General features: G+C 44.5%; 1 protein-coding gene across 4 annotated transcripts; it reads left to right on the top strand.

The window, feature by feature from the left end:
• The first annotated feature begins 3,556 nt into the window (after positions 1-3,556).
• Positions 3,557-20,777, top strand: LOC135914934 (uncharacterized). Of its 4 annotated transcripts, none has more exons than XM_070528304.1 (6): positions 3,565-3,795; positions 8,150-8,226; positions 10,610-10,736; positions 13,617-13,698; positions 16,436-16,577; positions 19,009-20,777. In XM_070528304.1, the coding sequence occupies exons 1-4, from the start codon at positions 3,674-3,676 to the stop codon at positions 13,642-13,644; spliced, it is 354 nt and encodes a 117-aa protein (XP_070384405.1). In that variant the 5' UTR covers positions 3,565-3,673; the 3' UTR covers positions 13,645-13,698; positions 16,436-16,577; positions 19,009-20,777. The 4 variants fall into 4 exon arrangements, 3 of the variants coding, with proteins under 3 accessions (XP_070384405.1, XP_065303942.1, XP_065303941.1); XM_065447870.2 differs by having other exon boundaries at positions 13,617-13,745; XM_065447869.2 differs by having other exon boundaries at positions 3,566-3,795; positions 13,617-13,694.
• The last annotated feature ends 1,757 nt before the right edge of the window (positions 20,778-22,534 follow it).

The following is a 22,534-nucleotide window of genomic DNA, read 5'->3' as shown; positions in this document are numbered from 1 at the left end:
ACTACATCCACAGTTGTAATAGGTAGAGCTGCTGCTTATGCAAGATGTTCACGTGTAGCGACCAATAATTGAGAAGCGCTGATACGTACAGAATGTGTGCTTCTCAAGTAGTTTCCGGAGTTTACAGACACTGCGCACATAGCCAGTTCTGTGCCAGCATTGTGGCCAAGCTGTAGACGTTTGTAAACAATGAAGCGTTGCGCATAGGAGCGGAAGAGCGCTCGTCATTGTCGGCTGTTAATTTGGAGTTATTGTGATTATACCGCCGGCGTTCAATGGTAAGTGACAATCTGCAAAGATAACAGTTTCGCTTACTGCGGTACTGGCGTACAGCTCATACATTGCTCACATTTTTCGTAAAAGTGAAGCTATATGAAAAGGGCTTAGTCATGTTATAGACAATAGTTTCGCTTGTGACCCACTCAACCAAGCGTAAATAAAAATGAGCGAATTTAGATCAACGAAACAGTTTAGGGGGTTCCCGCTCCCCAACGAGAACCCTGGTATTTAGCATTTTGATGATTTTCGAGATATCTCGTAAGTAATCTGTTTATATGGTCATGAAACCGGCATTTTTTGAAGGAGGAGGAGGAGATAAACTTTATTAAAGAAGAGGTCTTAGGCGGGGGTTGCGGTGACGTTCCCCTCCCTGCGGTGGGCTCCTCTTCTAGGCCGGACGCCAGGTGGCCGACCGACGATGTCGTTCGGCGACCTCTTCGGCCCGCTCCGTGACTCGGAGTTGAACCTCCGGGTCCGAGCTGAGCAGCGCGGCCTCCCACTGCAATTGGGTAGAGAGCTGCAGACTGTTCGACGGCTTGTCTTGATTACATGAGTATAGGATGTGTGGTGTGTCTGCCTTATGGTGCCCACAGAGAGAACAGACGGGGCTGAACTGCTCTGGGAACCATATGGAGTATATGTACGGATTAAAGAAAGTGTCTGTTTGGAGCTGTCGCCAACTGACTTGTGTTTTACTTAGAGATCTATGTGGTTCTGGGAAGATTTGTCATTCTTTCTTAAAGTGGGCAGTAATTTCTTTGTAGGTCGTCATTCGCTCCTTGGCCGACCTGAGCTCGGGGTAACGCACCTACCGGTTAACTACGAATCCTCGGGCAAATTGGTGCGCCGCCTCATTTCCAGGATGGCCTGAATGGGCGGGGACCCAGATCAATGTGATCTGGCGGGTATTGGAGATTTTTCGTAAAATTTTGATGGCTGCTGAGTGGGCCCTTCCTTTGCAAAAATTTCGAATTGCGGTTTTAGAGTCGCTGATGATGTATTTGGCAGTGGTAGAGGTAATAGCTAAAGCTATGACAGCTTCTTCGGCCTCCTCTGGAAATTTTGTTTTATCGTTTGTCGCTGATGCGAGGGGACAACCTCGATGATCGACAACTGCCAGGGAAAAGGCGTCTCTGTCCGCATGTTCTGCCACGTCCACATGCGCCGTATCTTTCTGAACTGAAAATCTTTCGTGAAGTTTTTGTGCCCTAGCCTTTCTTCTGTTTGTATCGTAGTGTGGATGTATGTTTTTGGGCAGAGGATGGACTATTAAGTGTTCGTGCACGTGTCTTGGAATCGGCAAGGTGTGTGCACGGATTCCTTCATATTGTACGTCTGCCTTCTTTAGGATGAAACGTCCCGTTTCAGTGCCTGATAGTCTGTCGTATTGTGCGGTGAGGTGTGCTTCCATCATTTCCACTGAGGTGTTGTGAATGAAAGGCAACTGTCCCTAGCAAACATACGCACACACCCAGAATCTATCCCTGAAACTGTAGCTCACTAATTGAAATAAATAACTTACAAATTAATGAAATTGAAAGGAGATGAAGAAAATAGGACTTGCCGATGGTGGGGCAGGATCCCACGTCTTCTCAATGCACGTGCGATGCTCTATAACATGCGAGAATTTTCGCTCTCGGGGGCGCCGGCGCAGGACGCCGACACCGGATTTTCTGTCATACGTACGGCACCCTTAACGCTTTTGTGTTAAAAGTTATCGTTCGATGAACGAAATGCAATAGACGCAAAAGACCTGTGACCTGGGGGAATGAGCATTGCAGCAAAGCGCGACAGAAACACAACAAAGCACAGCGCATACTTAGTCGATACCCAAGCACGGAAAATATTGTCGAATCAGAAAGGTAAGTCATAGAGTAGGCGACACAGTGGCAGGCTGAAGAGCAATCTGGGGAAAGTTTCGAATGCGAAGGTTCATCGCAATATATGTTTTTGTTGATTCGGGCAGGTGATCTTAACGCCAAGTTTGAGTGTGCTGCGTTTTTACTTGATATCCAATAATTTTTTCCCCTTGGTTTGTATAAACAGTGTTTAACACGCTTAGCATGCATAAACTTTGTGGCGAACATGTAGGAACACTGTTATTATTCATTTCTCAAGTAAGATATTGCATAAATAAAAGTATTTACAAGGAAGTGTCATGCAGTGGGAAAGGTGTTGCGCAAATTGAATTAAAAATTTAACTTACGAGAATTACGTAATTACGGGACCAATGTCCAGCTATGCTAGTACTTGATATTATTGTTTGTTGACAGATTTACTTAGAAAGCATTCAATATACTAAACAGGGAAATATATGCCCTCCCGTTTAGCATTTGAAGCGCATATTCTTCTACGAAGGCTACATACTGTCCCGTTTGCCGTTTCCGAAAGTTATGAAAAACCGAAATTATAACCGAGATCTGGTAGTAGCAAGAAATAAATTACCTGAGGCAACGCGCAGAAAGGCACGTAGGACAACAGAAGTGAACAAATACACAACGCTCCACTTTTGTTCTACGTTCCTTTTTGCGCTTCGCCTGAAGTTATCGAGCACCAACTGGACCACCTGTCTCTTTTCTTGAAGAAATCAATTACTCCACTGCGTTTGAATCACCTAATGAGCACCTGCGGGCTATATATGTGACATGAGTGAATTCCGTATGTAGGCTGTTGTCCTTCTGAGAGGCTGCACGTGCTCTTGCGCTGTGATCACCTTGTTGGCGAGACTTTTCGCTCTTTCCTACGCAATAAATTAACGTTTTCAGAACCATTAGCGTGTTAAAATCACCTGGTGATGCTCAGTATAGTATATTTTCAACTGGCACAGCTACAGTAAATACAAAAAGCACATTGAAGCGTCCACAATGTAGAACAAGCTCGAAATCAATAGTCGTCTTAAGTTTCCTCGATTTGTTCTCAATATTCATTCGCTCTTGCAGCGGCGGAACCTTTCGTACCGCAACCATTTTCATAAAGCTGTGGGAGTTTGTACACCTCCTGCGCTTACACGAGCTCTTACACGAGCGACAATTTGTTCCCAAGAAGATGTACACTTCCCTTTGAGAGGAGCATGAAAGAAAAGTAGTGATGTCTTCCGATACATGTATTTTTTGTCGTATTAGGAGAGGTTTAGTTTAGTTCGATGACTTGGCGGATAGATAGCACGGTTAATCGGGGCGCCTCTACTGGCGTTCAAAAATTTCTACATTAGCAACAAGCTAGTGGCGGACTCAAACGTCTAGGTATTGCTAGATATGCGTCATTATTTTATTCAAAACCCCCAAGTGACAAAAGTTTTATTCCGTTTTTTCTTGACATTTAGTGCGCATGCGCGGTGATTCAACAACGCGCAGTCGACAATACACGCCAGTTATAGGACATCGAAACATCAGGCATGGCTGAAGAAAGAAGCAACGAATACACGCCTCTTGATTTAAGCATAAAGGACAAAGCAACACGAAGTACAAGCCGTGACGGTACCCAGGATGCTTCAACTACTGTGGGCGCCTTCACAACGTGAGCTTTACCATTGTCAATTTTTTCATTGAATACTGTTGTCCTTCGACACGACCCATATAATAGGTTTTAACATCTGTACATTTGTTCCCACCCCAAACGGGTCTTTCTGACAGGGAGCTTGAGCTTTGAAATCGGAGGCTTTCTTAGATCAAGACGCGTCGACGCAAGGGCGATGCGTTGATATTGCCATGTTCAGCGCAAAGTCGGCTGTTTAGTGCTCAGGATAACATATTTCAGAACATGAAGCGAACGTGTACTTACAGAAGAAAACATTTTTCATTCATGTATAATACTTGCACTGCCCACACGCGATGGCGTGCTATAGCTCGAAGTCCCGGGTAAAATTCCGGATGGCACCATCGTATTTCGTGAAAGTGCACTGTAAAAAGGCTAGTGATTACTTGCATTTAGGTGCTCGTTACAGAAGCCCCGATGGTCAAAACTTATGCGCAGTACCCCCAAATTTGGTATGCGTATTAACAGGTCGTGGCTCTTGCAAGAAAAACCTCGGAATTAGATTTAACCGCGGTGAACAATTGGTGTGCCGAACCATAAGTGTTTTCTAGACAACTGGTCAAAGTGCGCAGCAATACTGTCATTTCCCAAGTAACAAAAAAAAATTTGACCAAGTCGGTACTGCCGGCTTACACCTTTACTTTATGAAAAAGTAAGCGCCATGCAAAAGCCAAAACTTGGTTTAAAACGATTGTTCTTCCGTTGGCATGTGTTCCTTAAGGACTACAAGTGCGCAACCAAACACACTTTTGCTGCTTGGAGGTGTGTTTCCAAAGAAAGTATTTGTTACTGCTTTTAATGTTTTTTTACAACCTAAATTTAGATTACTTACACTTCACTTTACTTACTTCCCTTTAGTGGGACGCTCTTGAGCTTAATGCTAGCACTCCCACTGCGGCTTCTTTTTTTTTTTCGAAAATGGTAGCTGTGAGGCAGTTATGTGTCGCGGAGACTTAAAGCTGGTCGTTCTTTTTTTCTTGCATGATTTTTATATTTTTAGAGTGCAGCCCTTAGGTGATCGTTCCTGCGTTTAGCGTAAGATATTTTCAGATATACCCCCAAGTATGTGATGTGTATCTTATGGAGCGCATATTGACAGGCAGATTTCCCCGGGAAGTAGCTCAAGAATGCTTACGCATCGGAGCAGTGTCGCTATTGGCCCCGCTTCGATGCACAAAGATATCAGTAACAGCAATATCAAACAGCTTTATCAAGGGGCGTTGGCGATGTGTGAAGTTCTGCACTTTGTATGAGGAGATGCACGGTGGGAGTGCCAACAGTGACGAGAACAGCGTCCTCCTTTCCACTTTGTTTCCGACGGCGGCCATCGCGTATACTCCATAGCCCGGTTCGAGGCTATCTGACAAGCGTCCTCTGTTCCCGCTCGTATTGCTCACGATAGTACTTTCTGGGCGACACGTCAAAGTGCACAAAAATACTCTAATTTGCCACATAAAATAAAGTGTGAACAGGTATGTACTTTCCGCAAAACACTTTCTTTAGAATACGTAAGCTCGGTGGAGGAAAACGCAAAAGTTGCTTTAAAAGGATGGTTTGTCCGTTTGCCTGTGTTGCCTAAGGAGGAACAATGCGTATTAAACAGAAAACGCGCTGTCGCGCAAGCTGACCTTTTTCCCCCTCGGAGTAGTTTGGCCGATGAAGCCACTTCTGGTTTTGTTTTGTGCAGCGTTCTTTTAGCACTGAAAATTATATGACAGTCCTGCAAATTGTTTTTGTTACAGCAAGCTTTGGCGACTGCATACAACAGCGATAAAAAAGTGCAAAGTCATGGTATTCCACGGCATCCTATACCATTAGTGTACAATTGCAGTAGCACGTCGCGTTTCACCTACGCTTATGCTGTGCATTGCATCTTTCGTCGCAATTTTTAAGGCGAAAGCCTTAGATCTCTTTCAACGTCGCCTTGTGATCGTACAGAAGACGCTGTCTTCTTCCACATCGATGTCGCTAATCATGCTAGAAAAAGCACATGTATATAATATTGAGGTAATTAAGGCACTCCAACTCACGACTATTGGTGGGAGGCAAACCCACGACATTTGGTCTTAATTAGGGCGAAGTTGATTAAGGCACACTTGATTAAGGTAGCTTCAAATATGGCCCTCGATCCCGCGACCTTTAGTGGTAAGAAATAAGCAATAAGAAGTAACAATACCTTCGAATGAAAATGTCGAGTAATTGCATGGATGTCTCGTGAGCGCGGAGACTCTCGCCTTCACCCTCTTCGTCGTGTGCATTTTTTAAAATTATGTTCTCACAATAAATGGTCTCCATCAAGAAATTCTCGGATAGGCAGCTGAGAGTGGTATAGTACAAGCAAACTTAGCATCGCTTGCCGAGAAATATTTATGAACTCCATCCAATGTTGTTCCTCAGTTCATTCGAATTTATCCTTTCATTCTGAATTGTTCAAATTTAGATTGGGCTACGAGGGAGAAATCTCTTTAGCGTATAGGGCAAGTCACTTATGCACATATTTTCAAATACTACCTAAAGTAAGATATGTTCCTCATAGCACCGGTATGCTCATAGTACGTCTTTTGTCATCGCCATAATCTTATTGCATGTAGATTTTACGCACTTTACAGCGACTGTTTTAGGCCGTTTTACAGCCACCTCACATCAACTTCATAGAATTCATATCATCATCAGCCTGGTTACGCCCACTGCAGGGCAAAGGCCTCTCGCATACTTTTCCAACAACCCCGGTCATGTACTAATTGTGGCCATGTCATCCCTGGAAACTTCTTAATCTCATCCGCCCACCTAACTTTCTGCCGCCCCCTGCTAAGCTTCCCTTTCCTTGGAATCCAGTCCGTAACCCTTAATGACCATCGGTTATCTTCCCTCCTCATTACATGTCCTGCCCATGCCCATTTCTTTTTCTTGATTTCAACTAAGATGTCGTTAACTCGCGTTTGTTCCCTCACCCAATCTGCTTTTTTTCTTATCCCTTAACGTTACACCCATCATCCTTCTTTCCATAGCTCGTTGCGTCGTCCTCAATTTACGTAGAACCCTTTTCGTAAGCCTCCAGGTTTCTGCCCCGTAGGTGAGTACTGATAAGACAAAGCTATTAACTCCACATTAACTCGAATTAACACAACTATAACTCCAGATTCATAACTCCACTGCAAACTCGTCAACACTGGCTTGGCGCTATTTGGCCATACCTGGCCCTTGCACCAATAAACACCACACATTCATTCTTTCATTATTAGCACCAGGATCCATGAGAGATGAATGTACTTAACGTGAAAGCGTCACACTCACCACGGCGACGCCAAATGACAACAGGCAAGTACAAAGGGGTGTTTTTCTCACATGAGCGCAGCCTCGCATTATAGTTGCAGAAACCACATGCAGTGTCATTTTATGCGAAGCATATTACGAGAGCTCAACCCAGCTCCTCAGGCGCGGCGGTGTCGCCATGAAACCACGTGACACCGTGACGTCACGACAGAGGAGAAGTGGCTTTGGCTCAACTCTTGCAAGACGGGCTGGGTGGGAATCGAACCAGGGTCTCCGGAGTGTGGGACGGAGACGCTACCACTGAGCCACGAGTACGATGCTTCAAAGCGGTACAAAAGCGTCTCTAGTGAATGCGGTGTTGCCTTAGAAACGAGCTGTTTCTAAGGCGTGCGTCTCTTGCTCAGGCGCACATTTCGCTGCCGCGCCGAACGCTGCTTTGCTCGACGCTCACCGCGTCCAATGCGGGGCGCGTAGTCGCTGCCCTGTAGCCCATTGTCTTACACCCCTTGGCGGGTCGACGGGAACGCTGTCGCGTTCCACTCTTGAAGGCGAAGCAGTAATGCATGAGTTGTTTCTTCGTCTAGCCGAACCAAATATAGCCAAGCAACAGCAGTTCACCAGGCTAAACAGTGGTTCAACAACTAAAATAAAGGCTAGTATGCTTCGCATCCTGGGCTTAACCTTACCTAAGCCACAGCCATTTTTTATATTTTAACCTGTTTTATGAATGCATAAAAATGTTCCACAGAGGAAAAGATTTTATTCCGAAAATATTGTTACAATTCTGTCACTATGGCAAGCGGAGCACGCATTTTATATAGCGAACAACGTACGGAAGCATCATACCCGTTGTAACTACTCTAGCAGTTATGCTGACAATGTTCGTGCGAGTCAAGGTAGGCACCGTTTCGTCTATGGTGGATTATGGCCCTGCACCAGACATTGCCCCGGATTTAGTTCGTGCTATGCCAGTCAGCACAGTGTGCCTTTGGTGAGAATGAAACGTTGCTATTAGCGTTTCTCAACTGCACATGTCTGACACGAATAGTTTTATTATTTGCAGCATTTCTGACGATGCCTGGCCTTACCAATGGATCACGCCGCGCAGGCCAATAACCGACCGGACTTACAACCTCGACGGTAATTAGGCGATGGCCATTTGCCTTTACTACAGACATGGGAGATAGCCCCTACGTACATTGTGACAGCTGTGCATTGCGTATAAGGAGGCGCGTTAGCAGCGGCACCAAGTCCGTTTCTGACATGAGCTACCTTATCACTGCTCATAGTAATAAATTCGGGCTGATATGAATACATAGAAGTTAGTACAAAAGCTATGCACTTCGAGTTTCTGAACGAAGTCTCTTATTGCTGAACTGCAGGGGCACGCTCCTAGCATATCGTGTCAGAAGCCCAGAACCTAATACATTGCATGCCCTGATCATTTAGCCACTCGTAATTTCAATTAGTGCGCGACGGTTGGTATACCACGTTATTTGCCAAAGGAACTCTTGGTGGGTTTGTCGTGCTACCATCATAATAATTTTCCCTTGAAGCTATTAGATTTATCAGACAAAGAAATGTTTTCATGCGAATGCATAATTTGATCTGCAGTCAGGGTGGCGTTTCAGATGCCTATACTGGAGGATCACTACGCTACTGTGACGTTTTCGGCGAAGGGACAGCATTGCTCACCTATAACATGTTACGAGCAGCTCACATATCCCGGTGCGGCCGAATGCAGCAGTTACAACATACGATTTGGGGCAAACCAAAGCAATTGATAATGAAACTCTTGGTTCCTTTCTGCCAAGGAGGCCAAGCAACGGCAGCAGCATAAATATTACAAATTTAATGAAAATGTAACGCAAAGAGGCCCAACATTGTTGGCTAGTTATCAGTGCTAAGTTACTATAGATCTTTACCTACTAACCAAATTATGTGGTTCCGAAACTCTCAGGAACTTTAATCGGTTTGAAAGATCCATAGCACCCTATGATTTCCGCTGAGTGTGCCACTACCTCCAATTTATAGTTCTTTGCTGACAAGAAAATCTACCCCATGCTGAAACGCTGGCCCTCCGTGCAGAATGTACTTTTTTTTTCTGAGATGATTAGCATTCTTTGAATACTTCATGCAATTTTCGTTCTTCCAGTATCGTTCCAGTACCCTGCACAGGTCTGACTGATACAGGTAGCGATTTTAACGGTGCTACCAATAAAAGTAAGAATGTTGGAAAATAAATGAGCACCCTAAATATACGCCTATGCAAGAGCACTATAGTTCATTCCATGTCAGACATGCTAAAACTTCACATTTTAGTGCGGCGGTTGAGAAGCCGCGCTTAATAAAATTTACTCTGTGGTGTCTGAAGGTGTAGACTGTGCCGTGTGGGTGTAATAAGCCGACTAACATTCTTAATCAACACCCCCCCCCCCTCTCCACACTGCTTCATCTTTTAAATCAAGGTGTATTCATTCAGCAATATGGCATGTCCCTGCATTGCTTTAATGCGAATTGCACAAAGGTAATTGGTGGTCCCGAGGAGAAGGGTTCAGCCGCACCCATTGGCGTTCTCAATGTCTAGCGTCAAAATTTTTTTTTTCAGGCAATTCCTGCGCGGTTAGGGAAGATGTGCCCCTAACTACAATCTTTGCAGCGTTGACTATAGAGTAAGCCCTTTTAACACGCTGTGATGCTTTCTGTTGCACAGTTTAGTGACATTGTCCTGTGAATGAACACTTCTGTAATGCTTTCCAATCTAAACTGGTGTCTGCAACATAACTCTTACACATGCGCATTGCGCAATCTTTTTTACCGTCGTATGATAGTCTATATCCTGCCTACACCGGGACGTAAGGAAGCCGTTCGCGCTTTCGTAGTGAGCTGCTAAACACGCACTGCTTACAGCCTGTGCTTAGGAAAATCAGCTACAAAAGTCACTAAATGGGCTTCTGATAACCAGTTTCTGAAAGCCGAGTACATCGATGACCGGCGCATGTATGTGTCTTAGGAAGGCGATAACTTTTGGGCATGCTTCACTCAAAAAAATTATAATCCCTTGGTTGAAATGTGTCCTCTAATTTTTTTTTTATTTTTCTTCGTCTGCAACGTGCTCTGTCGCCTGCTCGTTATAATAGTTAATTAAATAGCAAGAACTTCACCTGTTTAATGCGCTTATTACTTGATAATGCAGTAAATATATTCGGCCAAGAGTTTTCTGCGCAAAAAGCCGACCTTTCGTTTTTCCCTTCGAAAACTATCCTCTTCCGTCCGTGCTATGAAATAGAGCGTAATAATTTTGATCCTGCTCGGCTCCCTCAAGGCCGTGAAGTTCTTGCGAGCAATTAAGACGGAGTTTCAGAAATAAAAAGCACCGCGTACGGCAGCACTGCAATATGGTTCCCGTACCATTATATGTTGTTCGCCTCGCACCATGTGTCAGAATGAAATATTCATTTCATATGAATTCCCCTCTCACTGCGGCGAATGAACACCTTTGCTGTACTTTCGTGCCATACAGGTGTCACTGAAAATGCAAGCACACGTTCCCTGCTTCTGGGGTCCAGCACTAGTATCGATCATAGAAGGCCCAGCACAAGTCGCCCTGGTATAGAGCAAGCAACGTCCATTTTAAAGGACGGCGCCAGGTAAGCCCGAATTTACAAAAATTTCATCGAAAAGCAACTCATACCTAGCGGGGATGGCAACCCGTGGAACAGCCACGCCTGTACTCAATAATCCCTGCTGGGGGAGGGCTTCTCGCGATGCCTGACGGAGGCACTACATCAGCAGCTTGGAGCATTCGGCAGGAGGCTCTGGTGTTGACATACGTAACAGTTCCGAGAGCGCGACTGGCCATGTACACAGTAAAAAAAAAGTTAGCCAGCATGTTGCGCTCCTGTTACACGTGAACGCACACTTTCTGGTTGGCTACCTGCTTACTCAATCCCCCTTGTGGAACGTATCAAGATAGTGAGGAGCAAGATATTCATCTGAGAGAAAGCGCTTAAAATGAAACAGAGCATGTCAATGTTTGCCTGACCGGTACCCGCCGTGTTTGCTCCGTGGCTATGGTGTTGGGCTGCTGAGCATGGGAGGTCGCGGGATCGAATCCCGGCCACGGCGGCCGCATTTTGATGGGGGCGAAAACACCCGTGTACTTAATTTAGGTGCACGTTAAAGAACCCCAGGTGGCCGAAATTTCCGGAGTCCTCCACTACGGCGTGCCTTATAATCAGAAAGTGGTTTGGCACGTAAAACCCCATATTTTAACCTGGGCGGTATAACGTTGGTACGCAGGCAGTAAGAAATGTGGTCGAAATTGGTACTTCCACACTACGGCTTGCCTCCTAATCAGATCGTGGTTTTCGTACATAAAACGGCAGCATTTAGTTTTTATATTTTAACGTTTCACCTGCACCATACGTTTCAGAAGCGAAAAGACGAAAATTTTTTCTTAGCCCTAAGTTAAGCAGTTGCTGAGCCTCATATAGAGCAGAAAAATAACATGAAATATGTGAAAATGCCACGTAGTGTATTGCGTAATGTTGCCATTTCTTTTTTTTTTTTCTCGTAAATAAGCCTTCCCTATTGTTAATGATCTCAAAGTATACGTACATTCTTTTAAATTTAGCCTCCCATGCAGAGAATGTGGGCGCCTTGCTACGCAATGGCTTCCGCCTCCCTTGGACTGTGCTAGGGATATCACGTGTAACGGCGAGGGCATCAGCGAATGTTCGCTATATTGGCCTCGAGCTCCACCACTGGAAAAGCTGGCGCCACCGTCGGCGTGACGTGCTAGGAGGGATCACGTGGACATAGAGGCCGCGTCGGCTGCTTCGGGCGCGCCGAAGCGAGCTGAAAACGAGTTTAAATTCCCTCGTACGCTGCGGTCCTCATTTAGTGGCGAAATTTTCCCGCTTCGAGTGTCTCCTTTACAACGCTTGAAAGCACTACAATAGGTAGTGGCTGCCTTTGAAGGCGCGCAACATGGTAGGCTACTGCTCGGTGCCGCAGGGCCGGACGCACGTAACGGAGGCCGGCATCAGCCTTATTCACACGTAGCCGCAGGTCAAGATGCTGCGTGAAGCTTGGCTCGCGAAACATAAAACCGGCAAACAGTCATCGGCTACAACTCGGGTATGCAGCAAGCACAGACGCGAGGAAGATTTCTGCTACGGCGCCCGGTCTGCGATGTTCTGAAAACGCGCACTGAGACGCTCGCCCGAGTCCGCTGCCCGACTAATGTCATGATGGTTTGGTCTATGAACTTGTCGATGCTATAGATACTGGCAAGTTCAGTGGAGTGGAAAGGCAGCGGTAAGAAGCACATTTAAAAAAAGCATGGCATATGGTCATGTTTGTATTATGAATTAATGCAGTGGATTAAAAGAAAAGAGCAGCGGGAAATTGCACGCTGAGAACACCGATAAACATACAGTGCGACGCAACTCGAGAAAAAGTATTGAAAGGTCGAAGAATTTAGAAGAAAAAAAAAGATTGAATCGTCGCGACGGCACATCACAGTCCCCGTAGGCGTCGAAGTCTCTACAATGAAATTATTTTTGAACAGCTCTGATAGCGCCCACGCAACAATGGTTGCTTGTATACTGTCAAATGCTCAAATGCTCATTCTGCGGCCTAAAGCTCATGGCACGGTGCGAAAACTCGCGCGCGGAGAAAGCGAAACAGTGCGCGGACAAGCATGCAGACGCGCAGTCGGTCGCTGCGAATCTGCGCGATCGCTGCATTGAGGCTTCGTTCTATTACACTCCATTTAGTTATACAAACACTATAAGAACATATTTCACATAGTTTGCTCCCAGCGTTTACCTACCTTTCACGCAAGAAGCAGGTTCGGGAGACTACATCGCGGCGACCGCGCGCAGTGGCGTTCGCTGTACGTATTCGGTAAAGAGATAGCGTCTGTAAACGACTGTGTGCTTTCAGTTTGCCCAAGATTATTATTTACACAGTAAGAAACTTCTCTCGTTTCGAAAGTACTTACAGAAATGTCCGGGAGAGCTCGCGCGTGGTGTTTTCAGTGAGCGCTGGCAGCAAAACCTATGAGGAGCGCGCCACGTGATCCCTCATACTACGCCAGCGAGGCGCTTCCGATAGATGGCGACTCCGTAACTCCTCGCCGCCAATAGGACAAGCACCTGTAGTCTCCTCTGCCAGTCCTCCCCATCATGCCATGTTATTCATCGCGCACATTGGAGGTCCTTATTATTATTCTAATAATTTCATTTTATTACAGTTGTAATATCATGCTATAGACATAACAGTTACCACCTTCCGTTTTAGCCCAAGACCTTTCTCATTTCAATCTCGGGGATCGCAGTATATAGCCTCAATGCAATATCTCTGTTTGCCTGAAGGATTCTGGACGTAAACATTTCCACAAGGGCACCTGTCCTCGTCAGTTGCGACCCCTTTTCTAAATATTGGCTTCAGCTACAATCTTTGTACCACTGTTAACCACCTCAGGTCTTACTGTTCATGTGAATATCTGTCTTGTAATTCAGATTTCCTGACCCGGCCTACCAGCGTTGAGCAATCGAACACGCAATACCACACGGCTGATGGCACATCCAGCGTCTCCGGTAGGTGCGGGAGAGCTTTCAGCCATTAGTATACCACACCTCGCCTTCAAGGTGATTGAGGATTGTAACGTTTGCTATGGAGCACTACGCATATAAACAGCATGAATGAATGAGTTCTGGGGTTTTACGTGTCAAACGACGATTTCATCATGATGCACGCCGTTGTGGGGGACTCCGGATTAATTATGACCACCAAGGGACGTTTACAGTGTCCTCGATGTTAAATAATATCGCCGCTGGCTCAGGTGTGGTGGAGGAAATGTCGTTCGTGTGCCTTTTAGGTATTCGGGTGATCTAAACGTTTCTTGCTTCGGTTAAAGTATTTTATTGCTAAGAATTATTTGCCTCATTCAATAGTTGGTGACAACCTAAGACTGGAGTGCAAGCTCCGCCCGCAAGACCCAAGCATAAACGCCTTTATCATCTGAAAGCCAAGATGGCTGGAATCCGCTCGCACCTTAGTGAACTCGCTCTGCTAATGAAAATGTAAAGGTAATCGAAGAAAAAGAGCTCGCCATTTTAAGGTAAATATTAAGTTTGCCTGGCATCTAATCTGAGAATCACTGATTAAATTTCCCAAGACGTCCAGGTTTCAACATACCACCAACGGCACAGAAACTTACGTACGGTGAAAATAGCTACTTTAAATGCGCAATGGTGATTGAAGTCACGGAAGTCAGCGAACTAAATTGGATGGCGCATTCATGAACTTAATGAGAGCAGAATTCCGGGCAAGTTACCGGTAGACAGGTCTCTTCGTTTTCTTGATCTTCGGCTAAGCTTTCAGGAGAGCCACACGTGTTGGTCGTAGGAGCCGCGAGCCAACAAGCCACTTCTACCGTATTCTTCCACACATTCTAAGCTTAGTTTGTGCTTCAAGAATGCCCTTAGCAAGTATTGCTGTCATCAAGTGGACGTAAGCTTTGAAAAGCAAACTCGACGTTTTTCCTTGGCTGAATACCCTAGGGTGGTGCTAGTGTCTGTCCCGGAACGTATTTTAAGAGAAGCGCGTTCCAGCACGCAGAAGTCAGTTGCCGATGCCCCTCCCGGCATACGTCCTAAAGTAAGTATTATACTTTACATGCACGGCATATCCCATAACTTCAAAAAGATGGCCCAAGGGCGAATGTAAGAGTTGTTTTCTCTGCCCCCAACAAGCTCGGCAGGCTTTGCAGGTTGACGGTTCCAAATGCCGTTCCTTCCGATAAGTGCAGAAAGCATCACCGCAAAAAGTTCGTCGAGTGTGTCCACCGGGTGGTTTACAACCTCCCGCTTTCATGTGGGAAGCAATATATCGGACAAACTGGGCGTTGCCTCAATGATCGGCTCCGCGAACACAGCAATAATGTAAAAAAAATGGCTCCAGTGGTTTCCTGGCAATTCATTGTCGCGATCATGGCTGCAAACCTCTTGAGGACCAATGCACGACTGTTTCCCGTGGCAGTACGCAGCTCATCCGATAAATATCTGAAGTGCAGATGATCCCAAATTGGGTTATAAGTTTGTTAGCTTCCCTTATCTGGCTCTCACAGAAAAAGAACCAAGTTTCTTGGACGCGGCACCACATGACCTGTAACTGTGTTGCATGAATGCGCAGTTCATTTTCATGTAAGCGCATGCGCGGTCTACACTGCTTCACGTGTATTTAATCGGTTTCAGTGGTACAATAAACTTAGTTGAAAGCTTGCGCTTGGTGTGTCGTCCTCTCACGTCCGTGTCGTTTTTTGTTGCGCAATATCATTTGAGCATTCATGAAACTTGTGTTTGAGCTTGACTGCGTACATATATTCGTTTACGCTTGGTTTGTTGCCGACTATAAGCACTTTGCGTTAGATGGGTAAGTGGGTAGGCAGGCAAGATATGTACATTCTTATCTAGCGTTGTTCAAATGAAAACAAAAATTATTGCGTGCACGATGACACAATCACAATAGTGGTCTCGGGCACAGCAGCCCGGTACTGTAGCCAACAGACCATAATTACACAAAAGAGCGAATGATCTTCGAAAAGCTACCGCATTAAGTGAGGAAATCTTTGAGAATGAGCGTCGAATACCTGTGACTCACCGTCGTTAACATGTTTATTAGCACCCCGCTAGTGTGTAGCTATTAGTTCCTGCATGCATATTATATTGGCTTGTATCAGATGCAGCACCGACGTCTCATGCCGAGTAGATTATCACAGAGCCATCTCATTATCAAAGCGCTACAAGAAGCGAGCAAACAAACATCAGGTATTTCAATATCAACCAAGCACCCGCCGTGGTTGCTCACTGGCTATGGTGTTGGGCTGCTGAGCACGAGGTCGCGGGATCGAATCCCGGCCGCGGCGGCCGCATTTCGATAGAGGCGAAATGCGAAAACACCCGTGTACTTCGATTTAGGTGCACGTCAAAGAACCCCAGGTGGTCAAAATTTCCGGAGTCCTCCACTACGGCGTGCCTCATAATCAGAAAGTGGTTTTGGCACGTAAAACCCCATAATTTAATTTAATATCAACCAAGCGCCGGTTTAGGGAGAAATGACCCCGGAATAAAACATTGGACAACTCCCAAAACACATGTTTGTCTTCGTCGTCCAAACTATGTTGTGTTTTCAGGCGTTTGTTGCTTAAGCTATGAGGATCACTTCAGAGGGCAGCAGAGCTGTCGGGGTTTTTTCTTTATTCCTGCGCGTTCATATCGTGGAATGCTCCAGCCTCGTGACTTGTCGCACAGTGGGGAATTGGCGCCTCTGCCTTCAGGGCACACAGACAATACTGAAGACGGAAGCACCAGATTCCGACTGCCGGTTTACAGCAGCAGCAGCCGCGTGGATGTCGCAGTGGCCAGCACAAGCTACGCGGACATGGATGAAGCGTCGGACATGTTGGGAAACGATGCTAGGTGAGCCAAACTTTTCCATCGACTCCTTTCGATAGAGCTACTCACTGAGGCGAGGGGGAATTCTGTCTATGGCTTAGTTATGCTTGCACTCACGAATTTTTGAGATCGATCGAAATTCTAACAATTCAAATTCTGAACATCAGCTGCTGTTCGCACACTATTGCGCTGGCGTAAACAGGAAGCTTTAGCTCGGGATCTACTACCTAGATACATGGGAAAGGAGAAATCGGTTTCCTCACCAACACACTGCACCAGCATTGAGTAACTACTTAAGAGGAAGTTGAAGTTTGCGGAATATAAATAAATGCACTATTAGCGTATTTGGAGAAATTGCGTTTTTGACTGAGGTCATATACTTAAGTAAAAAGTGAGAAAATCAAGCGTCAGAATTACATCTTTTCAAATCAGCAATAAAAGCAATGCCCGGATTCTATCAACAATAACAAAGGTAAAGTGCACTAAATATGTGTGTAGGACAGCACTCTAAAATACGCTATCTCAGTGGTACATACTTGTACCATTTGGTACATTCTGCAAGAGATGCAGTTAATAGGATTTCGGTAGGTATATTTTTAGGCAAGTCAAATTCTTACATTTTATTATTCTGTTCTTCTGAAACTTAGATATTTGAGAAGTTTGTCATGGAATAAAACATAAATCACAATTATGCTTGATAGAGTTGTCGCGCGGAATACCATAAAGAATTCTGCTTAGACTTACATGGGTTATCCGAAAACAGCACTTTCGCTGTCGTGGCTTGTTCGTCACTTGTCCTAACATTTATTTATGTATTTGTTTAGCTAGCTGTAAGTAGTTCATTACATAATCTGCTCTCCATACTGGCCAAGCTGCTATGATTAGAAACGACGTGCATGTTAACACCACACGAGTAGAACCACACCATGAGGTTGCATGACTCGTGTTAGCAACGGTAACAAGAATAAATATATGGAAAACAAATAAAGAGCAGATTACCGCAACAATAGCGCACATTGTTCATATAGAGCTTAGGGCACATATTTCAAAAGAGCAACAGACGAGCGAAGACACACTAGGGGCTGGCATCTTTGCTCAACGGGCCGTTTTATTTTTTTCTTCCCTAAAAGTTACAAAAGATGTCATACCAACAATGACTTGGCTCAACACTTGCAGGCATAATTAACTGACTAAGAAAAATGTTGTCGCCCATGGACAAAAGTGAGAAATACAGGTTATTTGTTTTACGTCGACGTTGATTGCAATGAACGTCGTAAAGTTGTAAAGCATATTTGCACAACGAGATGAATAAGCAAAAAGGGAAACTTCTCCGGCAGCGTATTTCATCCATTGTACGTCAAAAAGCAGAAATATTTGTGGTATTGATGCTCACTGCACACGGGCGAAGACATTATCTGCGCGTCCGCAGCTCCATGGCTTCGGCTGGAACAGTCTAATGTTCGAATGCGAGTGGAATGTTAAATGACTTGATACAAATACTGCAGAAATATTTGAACCCGGAAATGTTTTCTTCCTATTCGATACGTAGGGATTGAACTAAGACGTATGATATCTGACAAGGAGTCAATCTGCCTATTCTTGTCAGGAATAACCCGAATAGTGCCGCTTTGCAGAACGACAGAACAAACAAGACAAGAACAAAGAAAAGAAAGAACGAAACAAAGACAGAAAGTGATAATTGCTGAATGAACGAGAGAACCTTAAGGTATTGGATTAGGTTCAAGCATGTGTGGTTGAAAAGGTCGACCTTTACTGCGCCATACATTTTCTTCACACGGCGGCTCGTTATGTCTTACAAAAAGGCTGATCCCTCCGATCCCACCTTAATGCACTACCATGGGTCCAGTAAGCTTTCGCCTTCACATGTTAGAGAAGTGTATCATGCTGCAGTACTTTTTTTACTGTTCTTAAAATAAAAGGCGTCCTAAAAACGTGGACACATTTTAGCTGACGCAAAACAGTCATTTTCCTTGCCAAATGTCTCACTTCCAGGGGCACATTTCAGGAGTTTTCCCTGAATGCTGCATCTGATCGTGTTGAAGACGCACGTGTATTTTGAATGTCTTGACCGGCTTAGTTCCTTATCTAACATTCATTGCCAGGCATTTCCGCTCACCTGCACTTGTTTTATGTAGGTTTTGCATGATGCATTAAAAAAGCATGGTTTTGTATTGCTTGCAACTTGAACGACGATGGTTCTCATCTTCAAGTTTAGCAACACCAGCAATCAAAAGCAGCCGTGTTCAATTTATGCCAAACTAGAGCCCAAATAGAGCGCAAAGATGAAATGCAGCAAGTTAGCGCTCAGGTTCAGCAAGTCACCTTATCATGAACGCGCGATTTAGTTAGTCGACCTCTGGATTGGCAAGAAGTGTGTTCTTCGTCCTGTAGAAAGAGTCCACCATATTGAGCTCCTTTGTCCGTCTACTTGCAGGAATGCTATTGGAAGCGGAGGAAGAGAACTGCAAGAGTTGTGCGGTTACTCTGGCAATGTTTCCAGCGGACGGGATGCCTCACACGGGTACCCCAACGAACACACAGGCGACAGAGCCCACATTTGTAAAGCACGCGATCAATCATCTGTGAAGGAGTCGAAGTTTGTAGAACGCTGCCGTAACCGTACTGCCGAAAACCACAAATGCGAAAGCTGCGGTAAACTGTTCCACCTGGCTCATCAGCTAGTTCGACATTACCGCACGCACACAGACGAGAGACCGCACAAATGCGAAATATGTGGCAAATCGTTTCGGCGTTCTGATCACCTAAGTATCCATAAACACACCCATACAGACGAGAAACCCTACAAATGCGAAATATGCGGTAAATCATTTTCGCACTTGTTGAGTCTTCGTAGACACCAGCTCACTCACTCGGACGAGAGACCCCATGTCTGCCATAGCTGTACTGCAACATTCAAAACAAAAGGAAGTCTCAAGCGTCATCTCAAGTTGCATTGTAGATACGGAGCTTCCGTTTGCGATATATGTAATCTATCCTGTATGGACAACTTAGGTCTCAGTCATCACCGCCAAACCATGCACGGGGATAAGACACTATGAGTGTATGCGTTGTGGATTTAGTTTCGCAGAGAAAGAAACGCTTGAACATCTGTGTCAGAGTTATAAGTGCTACTTCTGTGGAAATTCATTTGGAGACTTAGTTCAACTGATCCCACACGTCATTACGCATAGCGGTGAACAGCCGTAATACTCCGACTAATACGCAGGTTAGGTCAATCACCCGCGGCTTTCGTATAATAACGCTAAAGAGAAACCTTGCAGAGAAACGATGCTGACATTCTTTCACAGGCGTGAGCAACTAACTAAACACATCATGTGCAGAGACCGGCTCCTTTTGACGCTTGATACGGCGGAGTAAAATGCTGCTTTTTAGAAATTACGAGACAAGACATCGCCAGAATTTTGTATTTGTTCAATCTCGAAGTACAGTGAAGGTCCTAGTCAGTGCTCACTGTTTGAAAAACTGTTTTTCGCGAACGTAGCTTAACTCATTTCAAGACAAACCTTGATGGGCTACGAGTGCCTGTTTTGCGTAACTAGAATCTTCAAATATGCGCACATAATTCTTGACCCCTCGTTTAGATAGACAAGTGCTTTGTGGAACCGTTTTTCGGAGTGTGATAGAAAACTACTTTTAATTAACCATCCTATTGGTGTCCCTATTCTTTGAATAGAAGAAAACACCTATCATAAGGAACCATTCAAGAAGTAGGGACTGTTTTTTTTTTTAACTCAAAAGCAATCTCTGCTATTATTTTACGTTCTTCAGCCAGGTTGCCTTCGACAGATAATAATTTTAGGGGCTTTTACGAAAACATAAAGCCACATTGTATGCATAGGAAAATCTATTTCCTGTAAATTTTTTTCAATGCATTTAATATTTTGGTTATTTTTGGCTCTTGTATGCTTACCGAAAATATTTGTTCACTACCGCAAACTAAGCTGATGACAGTAGTGAGACTTTTAAATTCAAATAATCTGCAGCTTCCCTATATGGTATGCTCTCCATGTACGTACCAAATTTTTACTTCTTCTTTTATCCTAGTAAAACCTCTGCCAGCTTAAAGGGGCAGTTTTTATTCACTCGGATGTCGCAACTTTTTAGTCAGCATGCTCTCCAATTAAAGCTATAAACTCTTAGTCTGATGTGACAAACGCATCCATGCGAGCAATGACAAGTCAAGTAAGATACAGGTATGCGTATTTTTTTTACTTTGAACCCGTTTCAACCGCTAACAAATCTTAAGAGGTAGCTTTAGCTCGGGTGCTCCTATCTAAATACATGTAAAAGGAGAATTCGTTTTTCTCGGCAACCACTGCACCAAATTTAACGGGGTTTGTGGCATTTAAAAGAAAAACTTACTCTAGTGACTGTTGGTTTCGAATTTTTGATTTAGGTCGTCAATTTCTTATTAAAATTTGTCAAAAATCGCAAATTTTGAGAAAACGAAACTATCAAGTTTACAACTCTGTAACTCAGCAAGAAAAAATAATATCGCAATTCTGTGAATTGTACCTAATAGCACATCTAAAGCGGACAAATTTGAAATCTTACACATGAATCTGAAAAAATTTATTATGTAGTTACAACTTTTGCAGAACCCTCGTAAACAACGTAACAAATTCACGTAAGATGTAAAATAACATATGCAATTTGTCCGCTTTCAATGATCTAATAGATGCCGTTTATAGAACCGCGATATCTGTTCTTGATGCAGAGCTATTAGTTTGTAAACATCGTGCTTCTATTTTTTTCAAACTTCTGAATTTTTGAAAATCTTTTTAACAAAATTCAAGCCCTAAATCAAAATTCCGCTTCAGACAGACACTAGAATTTAACTTTATCTTCCAAATGCAACAAATTTCATTAAAATCGGTCCAGGAGTTATCTCAGAAAAACGTTTTTGCGTTTTTACATGTATTTGAATAGGCCGCGTCGGAGTTGGACCCGAGCTAAAGCTTCCTCTTAAAACAACTTGATATCTCGTAGAAGTGCTTCGTTGTGACCGTATACATCCTGCAAGCCGTGATTACACTCTACAAGCTCAATTCACGCAAGCAACGAGAAACTTACCCCCCCCCCCCCCCCCCCCCTGCCACAGATACCCTATAGACGCAACAATAATATCGAGGACATTCATGTACGTGCCAGGCCAGAATAAGGACAACCCGCCGTGGTTGCTCAGTGGCTATGGTGTTGGGCTACTGAGCACGAGGTCGCGGGATCGAATCCCGGCCATGGCGGCCACATTTCGATAGGGGCGAAATGCGACACCCGTGTACTTAGATTTAGGTGCACGTTAAAGATCCCCAGGTGGTCGAAATTTCCGGAGTCCTCCACGACGGCGTGCCTCACAATCAGAAAGTGGTTTTGGCACGTAAAACCCCATAATGTAATTTTTTTTAGAATAAGGACAAAGACGAAGCGAACATAAGGTGCCTGTGGCCGCCCCAAGAGCTTTACATGCAAACATATCGAATCTAACATAATAGCGGTACAGCGTAATACAGCGTACAGCATAATAGGTACAGCGTTGGAGTATCTTGGCAAGGTAGCTTCGAGTTTCACCTGCACGTCAAGCAACCTAGTCTGCTGACCAGAATGTGCCTAATTGTGATGTACAATAGATATAGGAGACTAGACAACGAGTTCATACAAGACTCCATGGCCATCGCGCAGATACAAAATTTATATAAAGCAGTAGCCAACCACTTGAATGAACATGGCCATACATTCAATGAATCCAGAATCTATTTATGACGAACTAATTTCCGTTCCACTTCAATAGGGAATATGCCGAATCTCCCCTCACACAAGTTTAATTGTCTACCCTGGACAGGAATAAATTCGGGACGTGGCAGCTTAGAATCGCTAAAACCTGTAACTTACACAAGAAATTCTTATATCATTAAATCCATAACACGCGCCATGCCGCCATC

The sequence above is a fragment of the Dermacentor albipictus genome, unplaced genomic scaffold, assembly GCF_038994185.2.
Source record: "Dermacentor albipictus isolate Rhodes 1998 colony unplaced genomic scaffold, USDA_Dalb.pri_finalv2 scaffold_11, whole genome shotgun sequence".
Taxonomy (NCBI): domain Eukaryota; kingdom Metazoa; phylum Arthropoda; class Arachnida; order Ixodida; family Ixodidae; genus Dermacentor; species Dermacentor albipictus.
Note: the sequence above shows the minus strand (reverse complement) of the source record. Positions and strands in the feature narration are given on the sequence as shown.

Excerpts from the sequence above, each read along its gene's own strand:
- LOC135914934 (XM_070528304.1), top strand. The coding sequence starts at position 3,674 with ATGGCTGAAGAAAGAAGCAACGAATACACGCCTCTTGATTTAAGCATA. Across the intron at positions 3,796-8,149 it reads ACTGTGGGCGCCTTCACAAC|CATTTCTGACGATGCCTGGC; the intron begins GTGAGCTTTACC and ends TATTATTTGCAG. Across the intron at positions 8,227-10,609 it reads CCGGACTTACAACCTCGACG|GTGTCACTGAAAATGCAAGC; the intron begins GTAATTAGGCGA and ends CGTGCCATACAG.